We start from the raw sequence: 18,997 nt of genomic DNA, 5'->3' as shown, positions 1-18,997 counted from the left end.
CAGTGATATTGTTAACATAGTATTTGCCGAAATACTGTTAGCAAATTTTTGCAACGAGTAGCTAAAGTCTGAAACGAAATAACACTGAAAGAAAATAACAAAATCACCTTAAATTACTATCAAGAGAAATTGTTTTTGTTATATTTTTTTAACTACAAGAGATCGACTGAACTTCACATTTGACACGATATATAAATACAAGCATACAATGTACATCAGCAGTATCTGGACTAGGGAAATACAAAGTATATTTCACTCATATCAGGTATTTAGTATAGAGAGCATTAAAACATATAGCACGTGGATTAATTTTATGATAAATAGACAAAGTACAAAAAGCACATTCATATATATATATATACATAAAAAAATATACTAAAGCATAGAGACAAATAATTTTAAATATCAGGTGTAAATTACAAAGCCAGCCATATCCCAAGGACAAATAAAATCTATTTAGTTAAAGCAAACTATGTTGAAACGTAAATATTTGTATTTATATGCAACTAAAGAAATAAAACTGACGTCTTATTTTTCTTGTCTGTATTCATACAGCCAAACAAATTACAATAGAAACATGCTTTTCTAGAGCTATATTCTACGAAACTAAGTCGTTTACTGTTAACTCAATGTCTAGTTTTCTGTATCCGTGTTGTATTGTTATATCCAATTGTATTTGTTTTACAATATCTATATTTTCTGCGGCTCAAATAACAAGTATTAAGACTTTCTTCACTTGATACAGATGGAAGATCATATAGTCATGTCCTTCTTTATTTTATTTATAATATTGGACAATTCCAGAGGTATTTAAAACGCGATGACAAATTTGTTTTCTACTTTATCTGAATAAACGAACGTCACAGCTTTGTTTCTTTTATTGATGTTTCTGGATCTCACAGAGTAAAGACACTAATATTTTTATACTGCATCATAAATGAAACTACGAATATCAGCTATTTTTGTGTTTAGTTTATCTGTAATCCTTGACGCTGGAATCAGTGACGTAAGCATGCTGCTGTAACCCCCACAGTTTCTGGAAGCCAAAGCCAAAAAAGTGTTGGAAAACCTAAAAAATAATTGCAGACAAGAGAAGAGACTAAAAGCAGTTACACTAGTCTGTTGTGTTAATAATATCAGTAAACTAGAATTTTAACTACAATTATAAAGAAATAAATATAGTGAACCCAGTTACTTTTTATGTGAAAAAATAACGTTTATCGATATTGCCTTGTTTTTATCTTTACATACGTAACTGAAACAAGAAACTCCAGTGTTGTTATTTTCCTTTTCCTATATCCCATAAACCTTAAACTACGGATACCAGTGTTGTTCTATTTAATTTGGTTGTGTTCTGTGCAATTTAAGTGGCAAATACCAGTGTTATTGTTGTTACTTTACATATAACCAATATAAATGTTTTAACAATCTTTATACTGTTTGTCCCTGATGGAAAATAAAACCAATCCCTTCTTTAGATTACCAATATCTTATGTAGATTGATTATTGTTTATTTACAACATCAAACATCAAGTGTTTCGTTTTATATAATTATTAGAATATATGTTTGTTCCAGTGTAACTACTCTATCATAATATGTGCTTTTGCCCTATTTTAATTAGTTTACACAAACGAAAAACTTTATTTTCACTGCAAAGTAAACATACAAAATCACAATATTTGTTAAAATAGTTCTTACACCGCTTATTTACTATGTGTACTCATGTGATGAAAATAAATAAAATTCTAGCCGTTAAGCAAATTAATAAACGCATTTTATTTTACTTATCATTGCTTTGCATATTATTTTCAATATTATAGAATATCTGAACATTCACTGAATTATTTAGCTCAGTGAGAAAACTTAACTGCAGTTTATGGAGTTCAGAAAAAGTTTTCAAATTAACAAATAGACATAATTATACTTCATTTAAATCATTATAAATGTGCAGTCACGATAATTAACTCATTGTTTTAATGCCCAACGCACTGTTATCTAACGTACTCTACACAGCGACACAGTCATGATCATCTATGATAATAAAGATGTTTCTTTCGACAATTTGCACAAAATCAGCTTACTCCTTATCGGTGGCTGAGGATAACATGGATATGTTAGAAGTTTCGATTATAAGGCGATAGATAGTATGTAACACGATAACTAGCGCTACAGCTGGAATCACGACTTCTCTGTTGTACCATGTTCAGTTTATTACATATTTACATAAGCATTTCAAACAACAATAGAGAAGACGGTAAGAAAAGGAAAATTGAAATTACAAATTGTTTTATCCCAGCATACTCCAGACACAGGTTACTCTTCCTTGTTTAGTTTCTCTAAACTCATTTTATTTGTTCACTCACTACAGCTTTTTTATCCATATTACTTTCGTAAACAGGAAGCCTGACATATATACATTTCGAAAGTAAATCTTCCAACAGAATGTGTTTTAATTTTATAATCATAAACCTTTTTCATTTTGTTTTTCTATGCTTAAAGTCTGATATCTCTGTAGGAATTTCTGGGAAATGTTCCTTATTATTTGGAAGCAATTCTATAATCTAACGGTAAAGTGTAAAGTTGAATTAAATGCAATGACACAATAATATATTGGTTTAATACATCAAATATATGAAGTGAATTATCAGTTAAAGCCCATAGCTTTTTTTTATTCTATTTCTCTGTTCCTTGATATTTTTAAAAAACTGTGTTGTTCTCAGAATGCGGAATGAGTCACTGTAATACTCACCTTAAATCAAATCTAATAATTAAAACTGGATTTACACAGACTTTTAGTTTTGCATATCCTACAACAGGCTCTAGTCACCTAATACACTTGTACATATCACACATATTTACATATTTCTTCTTAATTTATGTTTCCAAATTATTTTAACTCCTTTGAAGAAGCTTAAGTTACGCACAATTTGAAATTAAAATAGTAATGAAATTAGAAATCCTACACCATAATATTTATTTGCTATTTCTGGCAACATACGAATAATAATGAATTTTATTTGGCTAAACTATTTTGTTTTTACTTAAGTTTCAAACCATTAAATTAAGTGGTTATATAAGTTTATAATTGGCACGTTAGAATGTTATAACCAGTGGCTTGAATTTGCACAGTACGTTTTTTTGTCCTCACGAGGAATATCTTCAGTGAAATTGTTATGTTCATCTTTTTAAAATGCGTTCTGATACTGAAAGTATGTCGTAGTCAATCTCATAATGGCCTAAGCCACTTTTAATGTCTGGTCCAGCATTTTCCTGCTGGTAACGTTCACAAAAAAGATTTCAGCAGCAAACTTGTACCAAGACTGCATTGACGATGAAAGACAGCCACTGTACAGTAGAGGTTTGTAGGTGAAATCGTGTAGCACCTAAAGCAAAAATACATTATACATGTTATACAAGTAGTTAACGTGTATAAGAGAAGCAGAGCTCTCCCTAAGATTTCTTTTCAACTACACAAATATATTTTAATTTCATTTTTAATACATGACGCCCTATTTCACCATATATATAGGCCTAGTTATAAATGAGTCAACAAAATGAAAAAATACTCCAGTAAATACACTTATTAATCAACTCTGGAATGGAATTTTATGATCTTAAATGTATTTTTTCAAACATTTATCCATATGAAGTTACTTCTGTAGATTCATTTTCAATTGCACAAATATTTTTACGGTTGCACAATTTGTGATCAACTGCATGCTAGAAAAATCCTTAGAAAGAAACATAACTAAACTGGCTAAGAACTTTTATATTCTCTAAAGCATGGTTTCATTTGTTTCACATAGAGCTTAACATTAATGGAAGTTAGTGCCGAAAATTATACTTACAATTTCAGAAAACACCCTTAAAATATAATTTTCAATACATAACGTTAAGAGAGTCTAGAAATGTAGCAGCAATCAAAACGTTATGAAGAGAAGAGACGGGTATGCAAAGCTGTACAATATATACTTACGTTTGCATAAGGTTATTATTGACAAATTTTATTACATTGAGCTCTAATGTTTTACAGGTACCTAAATAATCTATGGCCTACTTTTCTTACCATGCTAAACATCTAATATATTCTCCGAGTTTTCGTGTTATTACTTTCGAGAAATTGACTTCTCGCTTCTGTTTCCATTCTAAAAGAAAAATAAACTTAAATAGATCAAATCAATAGTAGTGGTTCACCCGTTAAAGTTTTCTCCTGATGACAAAAAGCTGTCCAAATCAACTAGTTTGTGGCTCTTCTGCTGAGTCCTCCTTATGGTGAAAACACGCTCTCCAATTCAAATAATATGGGTTTCTTCTATTGAGGTTTCTCTCCAGATGGTATAATACGTAGCTCTAATACTGAAGTGTCTTTTAGGTAACAATAATTTCTACAGATAAAATAATTTGTGGCTCTCCCACTGAGGCTTCCTTATGATGACACCATAATCTGAAGAGTCCATAATTTTAGTTTTCCTACTAAGTGTCACCTTTATAGCGATGACAATTCTCTTAAGGTAAAACAATGTTAATCTTCTTCTGAGGCTTCCTTATGGTGACACCGTAATCTGAAGAGTCCTTAATTTATAGTTTTCCTACTAAGTGTCCTTTATAGCTATAACAATTCTATTAAGGTAAAACAATATTAATTTTCTACTGAAGTTTCCCTAAAAACATTTCCTGAGGCTTCTGGACAATTTGTTTTTTGGGGCTTTCCTCCTAAGAATACAATCAAGTATTCACAGTCATTTCATATAGTTTTAACACAAACGTCAGATTATGACGTCTGTGCATGTTTTTCGGGTCTGAAAGTTATATAAATTGACAAATATATAATACATAAGATTTTACGAAACGTAAATATTTTCACTGTAGAGGTATCAAAGAGTGATTAATAAATACTTAGTTTACTAAGAACAGAAGATATTTTTCCTGAATATGTTCATAAAAATGCTCAACACGCTGTAATACGTGAAACAATAAAAGATATCTTATTTATTACATGAATTAGTATGGTCTTGAGTGTTAATAACCGTAGTGTTACAAAGAAATTATCAAACCTTTTAACAACTTAGCCTCTAGAATTTAGTCTTAATCATGTAATCGGAAAAAGCTAAAGTTATTGATATGGTTTAACTGGTTTGTGAAAAAAAAAATATCACGAGTGAAAGAAAAATAAATCCCAATGTTTCTTACGTACAAGAAGTATTATTCGATTTAGATCTATGTAGAGATCTTTCTTTCGTTCGGCCATTTTGATTCTTCTGTGAATTCTCAAAACGAGTGTGTTCTAAATCGAATAAGAATATATATATATATATAAATAGATATAATGTCATAACAAATTGCTACCAGCTTAATTTTTCATAAAAGCTCATCAATAATATTCACTTTATCTCAGCTCAATTTCTTTGTGTAAAAAAATATTTCATCTGACAATGACAAAGCAGACATCTATAAATATCTGTATGAAAATGCTACTCTAACTTTCACTACTGATACTGATATTTAAAAACGAATGCATTCTAGAAACTATCCTATATTTGTAAGACTATCCCACAGAATTGTAAAAACAGATGAAACAAAATATATTTTGTTAATTTTTATTCATAATACCATGTAATAGTGTGATACAAAGGTAAAAGATAAAAAATATATATCTTTTAACCATTGTTTTAATTAGCACAGTGCTTCTAGGAATGACCTCCTGGAGATTTACTAAGAAATAAATGAGATTTTCTAAATCTAAATCTAGTAACCAGAAAATTAGGAAAAATAAAATAAACATTTCTAGCGGTTAGGTTCAGTCCATCATAGTTTCTGATATATTGACAAAATATGCATCACGGACTTATTTTAAGTTTACATAATAGTATGTTTTTTGATATATAAAAGTATATATAGAATATTGTCTTCTAGAAAGATAAAGACCGAGATTTGTAGTTTTAAAGGCATACAGTAACTTATAATGTATAAACAAAAATGTTAATAGTAGATAAATAAATAATGCTGTGAAATGTAATCTACCATTGAATTTAGTTTGACTCTTACAAAACAATATCAGATTTGTATTGAATACAAGTTTTGAAAGTATCCACATAAATTTGTTGTTGTTCCGTAATACTGGATTAATTTCTTTTATTTCTTAATCGTTTTCATGTTCTACTTTATTAACATGTTAATATGAACAAACTGTGTTGTTTGTTTGTTTTTGAATTTCGCACAAAGCTACTCGAGGACTATCTGTGCTAGCCGTCCCTAATTTAGCATTGTAAGACTAGAGGGAATGCAGCTAGTCATCACCACCCATCGCCAACTCTTGGGCTACTCTTTTACCAACGAATTGACCGTTACATTATAACGCCCCCACGGCTGGGAGAACGAACATGTTTAGCGCGACGCTAAACGAGTCGCACGCCTTACGCGCTGGGCCATGCCAGGGTTTGAACAAACTGTAGAAAGTACCAAGAAATCAAATATTTAAAGGTTAGATTGTTATATCATCAAAAAAGTGTTAAAATAAAACACGACATAATTTTCTTTTATTTTGCAGATACTGTCTTATCTAAATGAGAATACAAATATAAAACAGAAAGTTTATTGTTTCATTCTGGAACATACGACTCAGAATCGTTTTATTTTTCTATTTCCAGTTTTGTTTTAGGTATTAACGGGTGACAAATAGAACTGAAGTTCAAATAATAATGTTACACAAAGCAACGGGAAGATTTGATAAAAAATATTTTTTGAATTTGTTAATTTTATAATATTAAAAGCTGCAAGTACTGTGCAAAAGTATTAGGACAAAGTCAAAAATTAGATTTCAGGTTTATTTGAAAGAACAATGGAAGTTAAATCACAGGCGAAACATCAAAACTATATTAATATTCATATTTAGCACAACAGAAAGTTAGTGGAAGTTCTTGAGTTCAGTAAACAGTTAATATTTATGTAACTCCCTTTACATAATAACTGCTTTAATAACTGCAGACAGTCTTTCAGGCATTGTTTCAATATATTTAAATGAAGTGTACTTTGGAATTTTAGTCAAGACGTCTTTAATACACTCACATAAAGTTTCTTTGGAAATAGCTTTTGATTTGTTAAGTTTTTCATCTATCATATTCCAGATCTATTCAAATGGGTTCAGATCGGAGCCCTGTGTGAACCATTCCATTATTTGAATTACTCCAGTAGTATCTTTCTTAGCTAAATAATTTCTGTTTAGGTTGGACGAGTGTTTGAAGTCATTATCTTCATGGTAGTAAAATCACTTACCAATACGCAAACCACTGGTTATACCACGACGGATCAGTATCCGATGGCACTTGTGCTGGTTCATTATTACATCTTTTTTCCAAATATTTCCAGTCGCTTCGGCTACACCCAAACCATCACACTGCCTTCGTGTAGCTTTTCGCGAAATTCGGAACAAAAAGTTTTGTATTTTTTAGCAAATTTCAGTCTATTATCAATATTTGGAGATGAAGTAAAAGTGTTTTAACTGCTACACAACCAAATACTTCATTATGGTTACGTCTTCTTGATACTGTAGATCTGGACACTCCTGTTACTTGGTACATGGTCGTTTATCTCATGCTTGAGATCAGTGGCAGTCTCCCTTCTTTCCGAAAGTTACATAAGCGAAGATACTTAACATCAGTATGATTTAGTTTAGGTGTTTTGCCTCTTTCTTTCCTATTTTCAAATTTACTTGTCTTGGTCTCACAATGTTAACAGTGATTTGGGAGCAATTTTCGGAGAGTTCGACTAGCATCACGAAAGGTTTCATGCAAACTCTCTGCTCGACTGACAATTCTCTGCGCTTTTTTGGGCCGTGACATGACAATGAAGCTTAATGTACAATGTTAAACACTCTTCTAATCCAGGTTTATTTGTCTAGTAGTATTAAATTGATTTATTCTAACATATACCAGCACCATATACTAGCATCTTTCTGTAAAGTTGAGACACTACATGGGTTAGTATGACAGCTATTTCAGACCCTAAGTTTGATCAGCATGTTTTTTAAACCGAAACATTTATAACATGCCCTTGGTACAAGTATATATACGGGAATTCTAAAGAACAAGTATTCTCACCTTGGTTCATTCAGTTGTCAACAGGGATCAGTGAATAATTATCATAGTGTTTGGATTTACATTCTCTAACAACATGGAAGCATTAGCTCCGTAAAATATGGAGACTGACAAAATATTCTCTTGTCCTAACACTTTTACACAGCTATGCATTTCACTACGGTAGTGTCCCGCGGCATAGCTTTGTGCTCAATTAAAAACACTTCAAATTGTTTTAAGAAATACACAACATAACCCTTCAAATTTATTCTTAAATTTCTTGAATCAAATAATACTAGATAATAGCAGCTTTATGCATTATTCCACCATGACATCTTCACACAGTAGCCACATCTCTCACAGTTTTGATATTCTATAGAAAGGTAAGCCAATGACAAACTAATAGTGAGACAGCTGTTTGATTATAAATAAATTGCTCAAAAACTAAATTAGTTATATATGAACATTAAGGCAATAATTGTATTTACCTGCCCGAAGGTCTTTGTAATCATCCATTAAGGAGTTACTGGTTGGATTTCCATAGCGTAATCTTGGGGTAAGTGTACTGTCATTATCATCGATGTGGGGTTCTGATTTCAAGCAAAGAAAAAAGAAAACGGTATCGAAGTTTCGCCTATTTTTATATAGTTCTTTATTTATACCACTGTTTTACATATTCACTTATGACACATCACAAACTACGTAGATGTGGTTAAATTGTATCATTTATATCTGCAGCCCACTTTCTTACTTTATTTGTATTATTTTAATGACTCCAAGAACTAGAGTACTTAAACATGCTTTCTAAATAGCTTATGCGTTAAATAAACTTAAGATATAAACAAAATAATGAAAATAATACGTATAATCCATATTTCAATCAGCCCCACTAACCATTGTCAGAAGTATCTTACTTATTACTGTCAGAAGTATCTTACTTACCTTATCACTGTCAGAAGTATCTTACTTATTACTGTCAGAAGTATCTTACTTACCACTGTCAGAAGTATCTTACTTATCACTGTCAGAAGTATCTTACTTATCACTGTCAGAAGTATCTTACTTATCACTGTCAGAAGTATCTTACTTACATGATGTATTAGAAAAATGAGCGACTCCGTATATTTTCTTTGGATTATGTTTTTATAGTAAACAATGTAATAGAAAAGACATAAGATTACTCATTATGAATTAATACACGAACCTTACTGGTTTTAAAAACAAGACGGTAATTTCAACATTCATACCTTTTTATTCAATACACTGTTTTTGTTTGTTTTGGTAAATTACTTGAAACATCACCATATTAAATAACTTTATAGTTTAATAAATATAATTGTTTACTTGTTTAAATTGCTGCAATGTAAGTAACATATTATTTTAATTACTTTTACAGAATTTATCAGATACTTCAATGCAAAAATAAGAGAATTTTGTGATGTATACACAGATATTCGCGAGATACACTGAATTACTAAATCTAGGTATTTAAAATACGCCATACATACCAATCATTTGGATTTCATAATAAGCAAAAATCATATTCTTAACAAAGTAGACTCAAATGAACATTGTGTAACCCTGAAACGACGCCAATAAATTCGACGTAATATTTACGATTGTTTTCAATAAGGAAATTTCCCAATCAAATTTGAGTATCGCATTTAGATGCTTATTCGTCTAAACATTAATTTTATCCAATTTATGTAGAGATTAAAACAAGCTATAAGGTCGAGTAGCACAGTTTAATCTCTATGACTTGAATATATCAGACAGCTATAATATTTATTATATTATTTATTAATGAAACGACGATAAATCGGTTATTTCAATAAATACGATAAATAATGCCAGGGGACGCTGATCTTGAATTTACCTAGTCGATATCTTAACGATGTTCAACATTATCAATATTTAAATTCACTGCTGCTTGAATTCGTGAGAATACATTATTCACCACCGAAGAATACTACGCGATTTCTAACGATTACGCTTAGTATCCTATAGAACCTTCACGTGTCTGAAGGTAACTGATGGGTTAGGGTATTATAACGTATCTTCCGAATCAAAAATAAGCGATTTATACATTGTGGGTAGGTGAACTTCTCTTTTGTGGAATGTAGAAATGACATCTTTGGTTTTACTTTTATTTCATCCTCCATTATAAAAATTTTACGTTCAATAAGATATTTGGTGAAAAATATTTTGACACAGAGATCGTCTTTCCCCGAATCTCATTCTTCTGTCTAAGAAATATTACAAGTCACTCTTCATAATAACTTTGGATATTACATATTAAAAGCATAATCTACATAAACATTTAAATCGCTTAATTACTTAATATTATTTAACAAAGTATTGAAATATAAATAGCTTTCAATTCTAATTTTCTGTATAGTTAAAATATTCATCCTCAAAAAGCATTTCGTAAACGACGAACGTGAGCTTTATGAGCAATACAATCTCAGAAGTGATGAATAATAACATGTATTCAGCGTTACGAACTACACACATTCCATTTCCAGCTAATTTCCACAGTAGCGCACCCTACAGTTCTTTTTATAATCTGGATATTCGATAAAAGTTTATCTACTACAATAAAAGTTTTAATGGCAACGGTTAACTTCAAAATGGAGGTGAATTGTAAAAACACCATTAAGTGAACTTGGATATAATACAGTTTCACATTAAATGAATTCGTAAAGGTATCTATACATATCTAGTGTGAAGTCTGTAGTTAGACTATGTTTAACTCACCAGAAGGTGAGTTAGTAGTCAAAATTCTGTTTAGTAAGTAAACTCTATTTAATGGAACGTTCCAAGTATATGCGGCTAGCAACTAAAACCTTAAAAATCAGTTGACGAAATTTTATGTATAGTGCTTTGACTTTTCTGTATGAATAGAAAAGTTGTTGGGAGACAAATCTTAAAGGATGATGGGTATCACAGGAAACCTTCTTTGTTCATGGATATGTGCTGTTAAAAGGCGTGAGGTTTTAACTGTGGAGGTAACTTTGTATGTACCACATGTGTGTGAGTAAATGATCCAAGAAAGAAGTTAGATCGGTATGTAGTCTTTTACATGGAAAGATGTTTTATCTGATATGTTTATTTAAAGACAATTTTCAGTTGTGTGCAGTATTTATGTAAAAGTATTATGAGCTGATTAAGAGTTAAGTTCCGTTTACCTAAGTAAGGAAACCACATATCTCGATGAAATTTAGTTGAATGGATGGCAACTGCCTGCTGTAAAAACACAAGTATAGAAAACAACGTTTCAAAAGCCTTCCACCTTTCGCCTTCAGATCAATGTATGCTAAGCTAAGCAAAAATTTTGGCAGTTATTTCAGGTTTATTAGAAAACCTGGAAGCAACCAAAAGTTCACGCCATTCCTCTTCGCTTTCTTTTCTGACTTTCGATAATTTTTACTGGTTAATAGTGGTTTCTCTGGACAGTTGGTTTTTCCTGGATCAAACGTGAAAAGAAGCAGCGAAGGTGATCATAATGGCAGTTATTTGTTTTTTTAATAATTTGAAGCTACTAGCTGAATGATCAACTAGAGATCCACAGTATGAGGGCTAGCGCAACCCCTCTCAGAGAAGGCGCAAGAGCAGAACCAGAGTTTATTGCATCAGAATGGAAACCTACATATTACAGTTTTACAAACAATCATTTGCTTAGAAGTTAACTTTACACACTTACATAATTTACGAAATGATCTGTCTATACAGCTCATAAACATAAAATATAAATTATACACTTATTGAAAACACTGAATACATCAAACGTATTTTTAAACCACAGAACATAACCACACTTTGAATGACTTATACGTTATACATATGAATTTTAAGAATAAATCAGGTCAAGTGTTCATTCCAGTCGGTGGCCTGAAAAATAAATGAGGTAGGCGCAAGGTAAAACGATCACGGTTATTTTGGAATGAGTGCTGTTTGTTCTGTGATGTGATTTAGGGTACAGATGAACTTGGTCCATGAGGCGGGTGTTTCTACAATATTGACGAGTTCTGTGAACAGTTAATTCGTTGGTGTTGGCGAGAGGGTGCTGCTAAAATTGTTTTTACGAAACATACTGCTCTGAATTTCTAGATTCAACTGAGGTTAGTGTATGTATGGTGTTGTCGGTCTTTATAGTATTCTGGTGGATTATGGAGGGTGTATTATGATTGGTTGGTTTATCCCTGTTCGATGATTGGTGAAGAGACTTCCTATAGATTCATCCAATTCCACAGCTTGTATTGGAAGTAACTAAAGCAATTCATCTACAATCAGCTTAATCGTAATACAACGAGCATTTTTACGAAGAAGCAGACGGTTTAGATAAGGGATAACCACTCCAATCATAACATGTATTTTCATGGACGACTTTGTAAAAAAAAAGTCCTCTCATCCATGCAACTAAAACAAGGTATCTACAGACAATATGTTGACGACACTTTCATTATCTACAGGTTTTCAGGTAAAGAGATAGAGAGAAAATATATATTTAGTACGTAATTAGGTAGATGAAGCTACCATAACATGTTTTCGTTGTCACAAGGGATGGAATGTTGTGAAAAGGCTATTTTTATGTCTCTTATTTTAAAATAATGCCATATATCTTGTTGAGAAGACAACGATTTTGTGTAGTACTTATGCAACAATTTAGTAAATTGACTATTTTTTTGGCTCAATACATAGTTTTCTATAGGGTCACTTTAACCAGATCTTAGCTAACGCCATTCTTTGTTATTATTAGTAACCATGGTTTGCCAATTAGTTGAGATGGTTAAATATGGTTATATTGCATTCTAAAGATCATGTACTAACATTTCCAAATTATATAAACTCGTTTCACTCAACATTAATTTTTACTTGTGAAACAGAAGACAGCCACACATTATTTTTCTTAAAAATTGTGATGGTAACATTTCTTTCTGCATCTACTTACCTCAAGAAAATCTTCAATGGCTTATACACCTGCTTCGATAGTTTCTCTCCCTCTAACTACAAACGTAACATGATCACTTCTTCACTTATTAAAGTTTTTAACATTTATTCTTTTTAAATCTCTTTATAACTTTTTCTTCAGAACAATTGGTGTCCTAGGCAAACTATATAAGTCATCACTTGTGACTCTTTCAACGGGAAACTTCATCCTTTTAGCAATATCAAAATAAGGACTACAGTAAACTGTCTTTAAATCAACGTATCAGATGAAACATTTTACGTATAAAATGCTATGTTCAAATCCCACTTCGTTCATAAATTATTTATTAATATACATGTAGTAAGTGAAAAGCTACTTATATTAGCAAAATCAAACACCATTATTCAACTCTAATAATCCATGCACACATAGGAATTTCAAATAAAAACGGTCACCATTATCATCCAGCTTTCTCTTCTATCCACACACTTTTAAACTATTGGACAAAAAATCTCCTCAACTGATTTTTAGGTTTCAGCTCATAGACTTAACTTTTCATTAAGGAAATTCTACATATTAAATGAAACCTCCCCAGTCTGAATAATAAGTTAGCTTTTCTTTCAGGTTTGTTTTCATTTTCTCTCACTAGATATGAAAATACATTTTCGAATTAATTTAGGATGAATGAAATGTAATATTTATATTTATTAATTGTCTTTTGCAGACCCTAAATTTTTATATTTAACATTCCTTATTATAGTAGATAAACTTTTATTTAATATTCAGATGATTATTTGTAATTATAGTTTTATATTTAGTGTAGGAATTAGTTGGAGATAGAATATGTATGTTCTAGAACGTTCAATAAATGTATATTATTCGTCACTTATGAGGTTCTATTGTTAATTATTAAAACCATTTCTAATTACAGTTTAATTTATCAATATGCATCACAATATAGTCCAAGCTTTATAAAAATACGTGCCTTAAAATGTATCTGTGATATACATACGTATTGTATTTAAACAGTATAAACCAAAACACTGTAGCACTAAGTTAAGCGAAAAAGTGGTTCGGAATATAAATTATGAGAAAAAAGTGCTGTCCTAAAAATATGAAAAAAAACAAATATATTCCCTAAATAATATTTCCAGAATAGAATTACCAAAGTTTATATTAAGAAAACAATGTATTAATACTCACCTTCTGGGAACGGGATGGGCGCCATGAATGTAGATCTTAGCATGTATGGTTTTGTCGTCGATAAAATTTCCTCTGAAAAATTCCCATTACAGATGTTTCGAGGAACAATATAAGATGCTAAATATTATTTCTATCAATGCTATCGTCGGTGTACATTGACAACATGCTGAGAAATGTACGTAACCGAGACGACTTCCAACATGTTTTAATAGAATACATCTATGAGGTTGTTGTTGTATTTTGAAAATCTGAACACTTTGATTCTTAGACACTATATTCGTCTTTAAACACAATGCGATTTTTTATTTGTGCATTTTAAGGTGTGCAGTGTATCAACAAATAACGCTTACGTAATGGATAATCTTTTGATCATATTTTATAATTTTAATTAAACTCTTTTGTTAGCATGAGTAATGGATAATCTTTTGGTCATATGTTACAATTTTAGTTAATCCCTTTTGTTAACTTGCGTAATGGATAATCTTTTGATCATATTTTATAACTTTAGTTAAATCCTTTTATTAGCTTACGTAATGGATAATCTTTTGTTCATATTTTAATATTCCTTTTTCTCGAATGTTAAAATCCATTACCTCACAACCTATTGTTCTGTAATAACGTTACAGGATAGTTTCAAATATAGTTTAAAGAGACAATCACTCAATCACTGCATATTTGCAATTGCCAAGCTATAAAAAGTAAATACATTTGTTACACTTCCGTAAAAACATTGAATGCTTTAAGTATTCTCATTTTCATGTGGAAAACAGTTTAATAGTATAATTTTAGTTAAACCCTTTTGTTAGCTTAATTAATGGATAATCTTTTGATCATATTTTATAACTTTAGTTAAACCCTTTTGTTAGCTTAAGTAATGAATAATCTTTTGGTCATATTTTACTATTTTAGTTAAACCCTTTTGTTAGCTTACGTAATGGATAATCTTTTGATCATATTTTATAACTTTAGTTAAGCCCTTTCTTTAGCTTACCTTATGAATAATCTTTTGATCATATTTTATAACTTTAGTTAAGCTCTTTCTTTAGCTTACGCAATGAATAATCTTTTGATCATATTTTATAATTTTAGTTAAACCCTTTTGTTAGCTTACGTAATGGATAATCTTTTGATCATATTTTATAACTTTAGTTAAATACTCTTATTAGTTTACGTAATGAATAATCTTTTGATCATATTTTATAATTTTAGTTAAACCATTTTATTAGCTTACGTAATGAATGATCTTTTGATCATATTTTATAATTTTAGTTAAACCCTTTGGTTAGCTTACGTAATGAATAATCTTTTCATAATATTTTATAATATTAGCTAAGCCTTTTTTTCAGCTTACGTAATGGATAATCTTTTGATTATATTTTATAACTTTAGTTCAATCCTTTTATTAGCTTACGTAATGGATAATCTTTTGATCATATTTTAATATTCGTTTTTCTCGGATGTTAAAATCCATTACCTTACAACCTGTTGTTCTGTAATAATGTTACAGGATAGTTACAAATATAGTTTAAAGAGACAAGCCTCCTCAAGTACAGAGGGAATGTCTCCGAATTTATAACGCTAAAATCAGGGGTTCGATTCCCCTCAGTGGGCTCAGCAGATAGCCCACTGTGGCTTTGCTATAAGAAAACACACACACTTAAAGAGACGAAATTTTCAATGATCAATGAATTAATGGAAGTATATAGATAATTACTGGTTCTATAGCTCGGCTTAGTGATATAGAAATTGTTTGTGTTTTTATTCTTCTCTGTAAAAGCGGTTTCTTTCATCTCAGTAATGAAACCACCATCTACGACATTGTATGGAGGAAACAACTATTGTTTGTGCTCTCTCAGTAAGATACGCTCTATACTTTCTTTAATATTAGTTTCATTTACAGTTTTGGATAGAAATTTTAATATATAGCTATTTTTATTACTGTTAATTTATCATTATTCTATTTTGTATAGAAATTATTTTAGATTGTTGGTTTATATATTCATTTAGTACTGATCTAAATATCCCGACCAAGCGAATGTTTGAAGTTGTTGATGAAACTGTAGCTGTATATATTGCTGACATGGAAGGTATACATTGTAATTATATATATGTATGTATATAACTAACCTAACTAATTTGAAATAATATATTTAGTTAGCTATATTCATCACGAAGAAAATGTAAACTTACCATAGAGTCGAATAAAACCTTCTTTTTCACCAAAACTGTTTCTAGCAACGCATTTGTAAGACCCAAAATCGGCTTCTGACAGGTGTTTTATTTTTAGACTCATGTAAGTGTTATAAGAATCGTTTTCCTCAATTAAATGATACATGTTGCTGTTGATAATGATAACTCCCTTATGTCTAACCCAAGACGTCAGAGGGCGTGGCCATGCTTGTACATTGCACTTTAAAATAACCTGGCTGCCAACATTCGCTCCTACTAGCTGATTTGGAACTCGTATCTTTGGACGAACTGTCAAAAGAAAACAAACACAACGATAACTTTCTGTAATACAAAACGCACATTATGTTAGTCAATTATTTAATCTACATCAAGTATTTAAATAATTTTCACTGTTCATTTTTCAAAGGAAACGTATTTAAAGAGTAGGAAATAGGTCTGCACATTCAGTGAAAACGAAAGACAAGTTTTATCTGAAATATATTCCCATGAGTATCTGTTTAAGACTTTTATCTTGTTAGAATGCGGTTACATTCAATCACTAAACATTAACACAAGTAAATTACTATTAATATTTAGCCATAAGTTTCCAAGAAATATCAACAACATGTGCTGGTAATTCGTCCCTGTTGTTGTTTCTAAGATTAATAGTTTGTGGTAGTGGGTAAGTTACACAACTACTGTATATGGACCTCATCTTTTTAAGTTGCTCAACACAAGAAGTATTTATTCATCTGAAAATTACTTCATAGAGAAGAAAGAGGTTACACAAGTTTAAATTAATTTATTATTTAATACTTTCTGAAACGCATAATGGTATATGTTTATTTTTGCCATGAAATGGTAGTTTTACTAAAGAAAGAAAGCATCAAACACAAAACTAATATAAAAGAGAACACAGTAGTTCAAGGTAATGTTGACAAAGTTTTTTGACAACTTGTATTTTAATGTACCTATATGAGATTTTAATCAAACGTATATCAAAAATAAACTATGAAACTTACAGTTCACTTCAAGCATGATCCTTTTGCTTACAGAAGGAGGAATACCGTTCGTGGCTATACACAAATAAGCACCCATCTCTTCCCGTGTAATCTGACTGATGTTAAGGTATTCTCCCTCTACCTTCGAAACTAGAATTACCGGTAAATACCATAAACATGTACAACTTATTTATTGATCAATATGTGGTTACGTTACATTGTCACATACATATATATATATAAGTGAATGTACATATGTATATATATAAACACATACATCTGTGTATATATACGTGTGTACACAGAGAGAGAGAAATTTGATTATTTTAGTTGAATGAGGTCTATTACAAGTGTTTCTCAAGTGACTATAGAAGAAATATAATCTACTTCTTGATAATTCTCACATATAACTGATGTATTATAAATTATTAAATTTAAAAAATCCATTAAATTTCTATATTTATTGTACAGCGAAGTGATATGTTACTATACAAAGTTTATTAACGGACAATTTAAGGTATATTATAATGTTAATTTATAAGCTTAATTATTTTAGAAAATGCAATATGTATTCAATCTTATCAACACTTTCAGTTTCGATAAAATAAAAACTGACTTCCAAATTACAAAAACAATTAACATTTATTCGAAAACAAACAGTATGATATCCTCCAAATTATCTTCCAAATACGTAAATTCTTTGTCTTTCCTTGTATAAAAACAAAACTTTAAATTTAATATCTGTGTGTTGTTAGGATATATATTGAAAAAATAGCTTCAAAACTATTATCATGTTAATTACATTAGTTGTTAAAAGACGATTAAAATCAGCACTATAAAATAATAATAAACATAATATAAACTTTAAAATTATTGTAATTTTCAATCGTAACCTTGAAGTCATAGCGAAAATTGTCTGTGGTAATAGCATTCAAAAAGCGTTGGGAATATCCCATCTACCAAATGCAATCCAAATGTCGTTGTCAAACAAATTAGCAATCATAGAAAGTCAAATAAGGGTGTGGAGTTAGATGCTTGTGTAGGTGTGTGTGTGTGTGTGTATTTCTTTAATTTTATTTATTGGAAATACAATGGGTACGTGCCTTTCAATATACAGTGGGTCATTAAACATATATATATATATATTGCATACATGCCTTATAAACTGTTGCTCTGTTGCTGCATATCTGTTTCACTCGTAATTCAAATACCCAAAGCAAGGACAAATATATAGAAAGTGTCTTTAAATACGTGGAAGATGAACTATAAGCAACATTTTAAAATATTTTATTTAAAAAAATAACAAAGTGCAATAAATGTGTGTGATGCAATACGTGTATCATATAGTGAATTATAATCACATTCAATGCTAAGTGTAAAAACTGCGAAAAATAAAATGCCAAACATGTTTGACTTTAATCATGAATAATGTTTCACACAAAACTACGACTAAGCAAATCCACCCAATTTAAAATATGTTTCTGGTTATGTAATCTGTCTAAGCCTGTTTATCTATTGAGCCAACAAAGCAAAATGTTGAAAACTATTAATATATTTAACCATTTAGGCATTCCAAATGTGATCCAGCAAATTTAAGATAAAAACAATAATAATATGCCGT

General features: G+C 30.3%; 1 protein-coding gene across 4 annotated transcripts in view; it reads right to left on the bottom strand.

The window, feature by feature from the left end:
- Positions 1-2,996: 2,996 nt before the first annotated feature.
- The window catches only part of LOC143249717 (lachesin-like), a 109,981-nt gene continuing 93,980 nt past the window's right edge, over positions 2,997-18,997 (bottom strand). For 3 of the 4 annotated variants that reach the window (XM_076500030.1, XM_076500032.1, XM_076500033.1), the window contains 6 exons: positions 17,398-17,526; positions 16,397-16,684; positions 14,207-14,278; positions 8,562-8,663; positions 4,068-4,146; positions 2,997-3,384 (listed from right to left, as the gene is read on the bottom strand). In XM_076500030.1, coding sequence (XP_076356145.1) covers positions 3,285-3,384; positions 4,068-4,146; positions 8,562-8,663; positions 14,207-14,278; positions 16,397-16,684; positions 17,398-17,526 — 770 coding nt within the window. In that variant the 3' untranslated portion in view covers positions 2,997-3,284. Of the gene's footprint in view, positions 3,385-4,067; positions 4,147-5,195; positions 5,286-8,561; positions 8,664-14,206; positions 14,279-16,396; positions 16,685-17,397; positions 17,527-18,997 lie in introns of all 4 variants that reach the window. The other variant, XM_076500031.1, reaches the window with a different exon arrangement.

The sequence above is a fragment of the Tachypleus tridentatus genome, chromosome 4 (assembly GCF_004210375.1).
Source record: "Tachypleus tridentatus isolate NWPU-2018 chromosome 4, ASM421037v1, whole genome shotgun sequence".
Lineage (NCBI taxonomy): Eukaryota > Metazoa > Arthropoda > Merostomata > Xiphosura > Limulidae > Tachypleus > Tachypleus tridentatus.
The sequence above is the reverse complement of the archived record's forward strand: the minus strand, read 5'-3'. Positions and strand labels throughout refer to the sequence as shown.